This window comes from Aythya fuligula, chromosome 7, assembly GCF_009819795.1.
Source record: "Aythya fuligula isolate bAytFul2 chromosome 7, bAytFul2.pri, whole genome shotgun sequence".
NCBI classification, from domain to species: domain Eukaryota; kingdom Metazoa; phylum Chordata; class Aves; order Anseriformes; family Anatidae; genus Aythya; species Aythya fuligula.
In genome coordinates this window covers 35,171,482-35,178,173 of record NC_045565.1, presented here as the reverse complement: position 1 = coordinate 35,178,173, position 6,692 = coordinate 35,171,482, and the positions used below count along the sequence as shown (strand labels likewise).

The following is a 6,692-nucleotide window of genomic DNA, read 5'->3' as shown; positions in this document are numbered from 1 at the left end:
ATTAAATCTGTAGCTTTACAAAGAAGGGGAATTAACTGAATGAAAACATTCATTTCCATACAAAACTTTATGATACTGTAACTTTGGAAACAAAGCCCGTTCTGAGCAATTCCATCTGCTCCACTTGGCTTGTGCTCTTTGAAATAAACATCTGTTTACAAGATGAAGACACGGGTACATTTGTTTCTGTTAGCTTTATCAGAGAAAAGCATTAAAATGATTTTAAGCACAAAGTTAAGCATCAAATGCTAAAATCAAGAGTATGGTTTGGAACACTTGCTTATGACTTTGCTCTTCGAAAGGAAGTTTTTTTAATTCCTGATCCAACACCATTGCGAAAGGACCGTTTATTGATAGGCATCTCCAGGTAAGGCTTTAAAAGAGCCAGTTCTTCGCTCCTGCCCACCTTGGCTAAGCAGTTATTCAGCAGGACGAGGCAGTAATCAGATTTTCCATACAGCTGGCAATTCAAATAAAAAGGATTGCTGCTCTGAAGATAAAAAATTAAATAAATAAAAATAATAGATTTAAAAAAAAAAAAAAAAAAAAAGAGAGAGAGAAAGAAAAGGAAAGGTAAAATTATGGATTTGTGTAGTTGCCAGGACTTGTTCAGTATAAAAAGCAAAGCAGAAACACAAGAACAATTTATGTTTAGAATGACAAGTTTGAACTGCTATTTACTAAGGTTTGTTGTACTCAAAATCAGTTTTTTTTTTATAGCTTTATAGGAAATGTAACTGATGCATTTCAGATTTAAAATACTGATAGTGTTCAAATTATGTTTACCTTATGAAATGGATTGTTTCCCATGATGTTGACCTGTTGTGACATGCAACACATTTTCCCCAGAGTATCATGCATATTTATTGCCATAAAATGAGATTTTTTTCAGTTAGCAATGTAACAGCATCTTGTTATCACTTGTGTGAAGTCATTTAGTTTAAATGACAGATAAGAGAAAATGAAAAGATCTGTAAAGCAGAAAAAGGAGGTAGGAAGCTCTCTAGTAGTTATGACTAGTTATGGGAGTAGTTAAATTTAATAACGACAACATAGTAATGGGAATTGTAAAACGTCTGGATTAAAATCCATACAGATTTAAGTATGTCCTTTTACTGCGCTTTACATTATAAAATATAAACAACATCAAAACTTAAAAAAATTCATACTGCATTTAAAGTAACATTGAATTTAAATTGAAACATTTCCTGACATGTCTACAGTGGTTATAAGCATCCTTCACCATATCATGATTTACAAGCTTGTTCATTAGCTGTTTAAAAGAGAAGTATTCCCTGCCATCCTTTCTAAGCCTCTCCGTACTGTCTTCTTCTCTGGGAAATGGCTGCATGCAAAACCATTGGGTGAACACCTGCCTTCACTGGAATTGACGGTGAAATTGCCATTAGCTTCACTAAAATTAGTTTTAATTCAGTGTGCTAGTGCTTTTATTAACACTGTTAAGTACTTAGATTTTTTCTGTTCTGTGCATATAAAAGGGACATTCTCTATTCTCTCTGCAAGCAAAAGCTTGCTTGAGTCTGGGGCAGATAAACACACACAGGTTACTAGTCACTAACCACAGTATTTTGCCACCAAATCTTTTCTATTTCACCCAGACAGAACTTTCTTTCTAACAGGAAGAAATACTGTCTGCAAGAAACAAAGACACAGAGAAGTTCCCTTCTGAGCTTTTAGCTCCTGCCTCACAACCTGTCCAGGAACTTACACTGCTGAATAAATGACTGCTATTTTGACATGCAAGGTATTCATTTATATTAAATATTTCAACTCACTTTACCTATTATATCATTGCCGTAAAGAGATCATTAAGAAATGTGGCTAGTCAGATCAAGCTCTGCCTAACTAGCTGTGATCAGAAATGAGAGATGATTCAGCATTTACAGAAGTAAAACATACAGAGGAAGCAGGAGATGGATAGATAAAATCTAATGGGAACTTCACATCCATAAACTAAACAGCTGCATGAGTAGCCAGTGTTTCTGCCAGAGACAGATCTCCTTAATGAAAAGATAATGATGCAAAACACATCGGAGGAGACCCAGAAACCTGAACCATGACTCCAAGAGCTGATTTTACAGCAGTAAAGAAACAAGGTGTCTAAACAAGACTTTGTCCAAAGCAGGAATATTGGAAGTCATTTGAAATAAAATATCTCATTCGACATTGCAAAGTCTGAAATGGTGAATATCTGGTTTGACCATCAGTCTGTCATACTACCTGGTCAAGATCAGAAACGGAGGGAATATTAGTGTTATTTATTTCAAATAACATGCCCACCTTGGTTTTATAGGCTGTTCAGCTTTCTTGAATAATTCAACCAAAGTTGTGTTACTGATTCTATAGAATAATTTTTCATAAATTTATATAAGAATTTCTCCTTTACCTGCATATGCTATTAATAACAATGACTAATATATTTACTGACTTTTAAGCTGCCTTTCAGCAAATGGAATAAATATACATATGCTATTGTACCTATTGGATGTTGACGAAGAATTGAGATGACATGGAGAAGAGATTATGTTTTTTGCTTTTCAACATATTTCAACTTCAGCAGAAGTTCTCCACTCTCCACATTAAATACACAACAGATTTCTCATATGATTATTTTAGAAATTTGCATATTTTATGAGTAACTAAAGCAAAAATGAGCTATATTGCAGGAAAAATAGATAGTATTTATTCAATAGCCTTGATATAAAAAGCTTCTTTCATTTAGTAAAAAATTAAACCAACCAACCAAATAACAACAACAACAAAAGATATTTAAAAGAAATGAAATATCCAATCTTCAAATAAGTAGGGAGCATGACTTACCATGGAAGGGACAATTGGGTAACCCGAGCACACAAACATCGTTGAGATCCAAAGGATGAAAAGAAGGTTTAACCTGCATAAACTTCAAAGATAAACTGTGATCAGATATAATTTAAAACAAAATCAAGCTCTGTACATACATTTAAACACACAAACACTACATTTTTTCCAAATACAAAGTAAATGGCTATATTTTTACCTGATCATTTTTTGCTCAGGAGTGCGTATGTATATACATGCAGTTATTCTAACAAATTCCTCACATATCCTTTCAGCGCTTTCTTAGATGACCATTTTATACCAGAGTTCAGGAGTGAAAATGTCATCAAAGCTGATTTTATTATGACTAATTGGTCCTTGTTTGGCCTTTTCTTCTTGTTAAATGGGAAAATGGCAAGAACACATATTCAGCTGCCATTATGAAACTACCAATTGATTTCATTTAAAGTGTTCCATGAAAATGTCTTTCAAGTGCGTTTACTGTTAATTCTGTATCATCTTAGCAAATATGGTCAAAGGTCTAAAGATCTCCAAAATATATTTCAAGATTTTTTACTGCTTCCAATACATCATATTAAGACCTTGTAAAGCCTGGCTACAAGGGAAAAATAGCAAAAGTGCACTTAAATAGAAATATTCTTCAAAGAATGTTGTTATAATCAGAGCAGCTACAATACTTAGCACAATAAATTGCATCAATATAGCTTTTTTTTTTTTTTACATACTTATTTTTAGCTTTTAATTTTCAACTGTTTAGCAATTTAAAACTGTTTCAGTTAGAACTAAAGTTCTTTGGATATTAATTTCTTCTCTTGCATACAGACATATATTAGACTGTACTGAGTTTAAAGCCTTAAAGTCTTCTGTAGGATTAAAAAATTCCATTAATCTCCATCAATCGAGCAAATGTTTAGTGTCTAAGAGCATTGTTTGTTACTGCAATATTAGGAATAGCACAGCTTTTTACAGGATCCCATGGTTTATTTATACAGGGTGCTGGAAAAGCAGTAAGAGTCCCACAAATTCTCTGAATGTTAATCTGCATAGGTGAGGGAATGCTGAAAAAATAATATATTGTCCTGGTTTCAGTTAGCACAGAATTAATTTTCTTCCTAGTAGCTGGTGGAATGCTGTGTTTTGGCTTAGAATGAGAAGAGTGCTGATAACACCCCGATGCTTTAATTGTTGCAGAGCAGTGCTTATACTAAGCCAAGGACATCTCAGCCTTTGCTCTGTCCTGCCAACGGGCAGGCTGGGGGGTGCAGTAAGAGCTGGGAGGGGACAGACCCAGGACAGGTGACCCAAACTAGCCAAAGGGGTATTCCATACCATCTGACGTCATGCTAAACAATATATAGGGGTGGCTAGCCGGGGGGAGGGGGCCGGACTGCTCGGGGTTAGGCTGGGCATCGGTCAGCGGGTGGTGAGCAATTGCATTGTGCATCACTTGTTTGTACATACTATTATTACTTTCGTATTATCACCATTGTATCATCATTATTATTATTGTTATTATTATTTTTATTTTTTTTTCCTGTCTTATTAAACTGTCTTTATCTCAACTCACGGGCTTCACTTTCCATTTCTCTCCCCCGTCCCAGAGAGGGAGGGGGGAGGGTGAGCGAACGGCTGCTATATATATATATATAATTTTTTTTTTTTCCCTTTGAATGAAAATGCTAGAGATCTTTTTTGTTGACAGTCACCCAGTGTTAGAGACATACTCACCAGTGACTCAGCAGCATTGAATGTTGTGTTTCTTTCGGTGTTTACACTGAAAAATCAATGTACAAGGGCTCCAGATGGGAACTCTGTGAGAGTCTTCAGGGAGACCTGAGCTTTTATAAATTATGGCAACTTTACCTGGAACATTCAGTCTCCTGATGTAGCTGCATTTAATTCTAGGAAGTACAAAGCAGTAAGGTCTTCAGATAAAGCTGGAAGAAATGTAGTGGCATTTAAGAGGTTTTAATACTGCTTAAAGAAAAAAAAAAAAAAGTCATAATTTGATCTGAGGTTGTGGTTGAATATATTTTCATTATCACTGCATATGGAGGTGTTGATCGTGCCACTGGTTTGCATAATCCAATGATTCTTACATTTTTAAAAGTACATGTTTATCATTGCTGGTAAAGTGTTTCAGGACTTATTACAGAAATGTAAAATGAAATTAGCCTGATTTAAACACCACAGTAAGCAAGCCATAAAGAGAACATTTGACTATTTGCATATTCAGTATGTGTTCTCTTATTCAGAGAGAAAATCCTTTTGTTTGAATTGGACTTCCAGTCCCAACTCGTACAGGACCTCCAACTCCAACCGATAAGAGGATTAGCCCATGTTTCTGCTGCAAAGAAAAGCAGCTCTTCATGTTGGATTCTGCTTGAGAAAAGTTTAGCATCCCCTTTCATTGTATCCACATTTAGTTTAACTCCATTTTAATACAAAATTAACCTTCCCACAACATTTGTGGAAGAGAAGGACAAGAATAACCTTGTGATTAAAGTTTAAAATTTCTAGGTTCAACATGGAACTGTACCTCAGACTCTTTGGGAAACCTTTGGAGCATTATTAGCTTTTAAAATTTGTTTTATTATTTTATTTTATTTTATTTTATTTATTTATTTTTTTAAATCATGAGTTCTTTGAGTTCCTGGTGCCTGGTCTGTACCTCCTATGCCAACCTTTGTTACATCTCTATGTTTTGGGCCATATTTCTAGCTCACAAGCTTTGGACATGAGATGTGCCCTGAGCCTGTCTCTGTGGGTTCCTTCAGCGTGAGGAGATGGCAAGCAGATAACTGAGCAGCTCCCAGAGGACACCAAGGAGATGGGCACCACCACCACCGTAGGCTACGTGGTCCTGGACAGCAGGCAGTGCTGTGGGCCATGGAGCACAGAAGCAGGTTACTGAAACCTCAAACAATGTGAGAAGACAGTTCTTGTGTGACTTCCGGAAAGAAGGAGAAAAACCCATCAAATATGCTCATTAAGGTTGTTTCACACAGAAGTGGCAAAGGGAAAGATACTCACATGGTAGCGAATTTCCATTGTAAAATTAATCACCTCTGGCCTGGGAACCAGGAAGAAATCTATAGTTAATCTGAGGGTTTAAAGGTATTTCATTCATGCTCATGTGATAAATGCTCACAATAAGACCTTTTTTAGCAAAATTCTCCAGATTGCTTTCTGTTACTGATTCTGCTTAAAAGCCAGGAAAGTCTTCTGAGACAGACTCCTGTCCTTAGGACCCGACTCTAAGAGGGGACAGGGAAGTAACATTTGTTTTTTCCCCCCAAAAAATAAAAGAGCTGATTACAGATTTTCAAAGGCTCTGACCAGCTGGGTAACCACAAACTTCTTTCACAAGAGGCAGATGGAGATTTCAGCTGTGTGAGCACGAGTCATTGAGAAGTTACCAACCCAGCACTGGGCTCGAGGGATGTGTCTGCTCGTGAGATGCACACAGTGGTGGCGTTATCTGGACAGAGTGAGGAGTCAAGACCTCACACATGCGTCTAGCTTTGAGTTTATCTAGGTATTTGGGATACAATTTAATGCACCACAGCTGTGATTTGCATGCATGAAGCATATGTGGAAATTTAGATGCGTTCTCGATATTCCCACTTCAGGTTTTGATGAATCAGGTTTAACAGAGCAAGTGGCAATTGACATTTCTGTCTTCCGCTTTGCCTGCAGAGCACCCAGTCTGAGGCCCTACCCCTCAGGTAAGGTTCACTGATAGATATCATAGGTCACATGAATCATTAAGAAACATACTAAAAATTTCCAGCATCCATAAAATTTGCATTTTCTGAGCAGAAATTAGCAGCAATATCTTCTACTTCCCT

At 36.4% G+C, this 6,692-nt stretch overlaps 1 protein-coding gene across 1 annotated transcript; it reads right to left on the bottom strand.

The window, feature by feature from the left end:
* Positions 1-280: 280 nt before the first annotated feature.
* NPS (neuropeptide S) lies at positions 281-3,048 on the bottom strand. Its single transcript, XM_032191246.1, has 3 exons — positions 3,041-3,048; positions 2,842-2,923; positions 281-490 (listed from the first exon to the last, which is right to left on the bottom strand). The coding sequence occupies exons 1-3, from the start codon at positions 3,046-3,048 to the stop codon at positions 281-283; spliced, it is 300 nt and encodes a 99-aa protein (XP_032047137.1).
* Between the last annotated feature and the right edge of the window lie 3,644 nt (positions 3,049-6,692).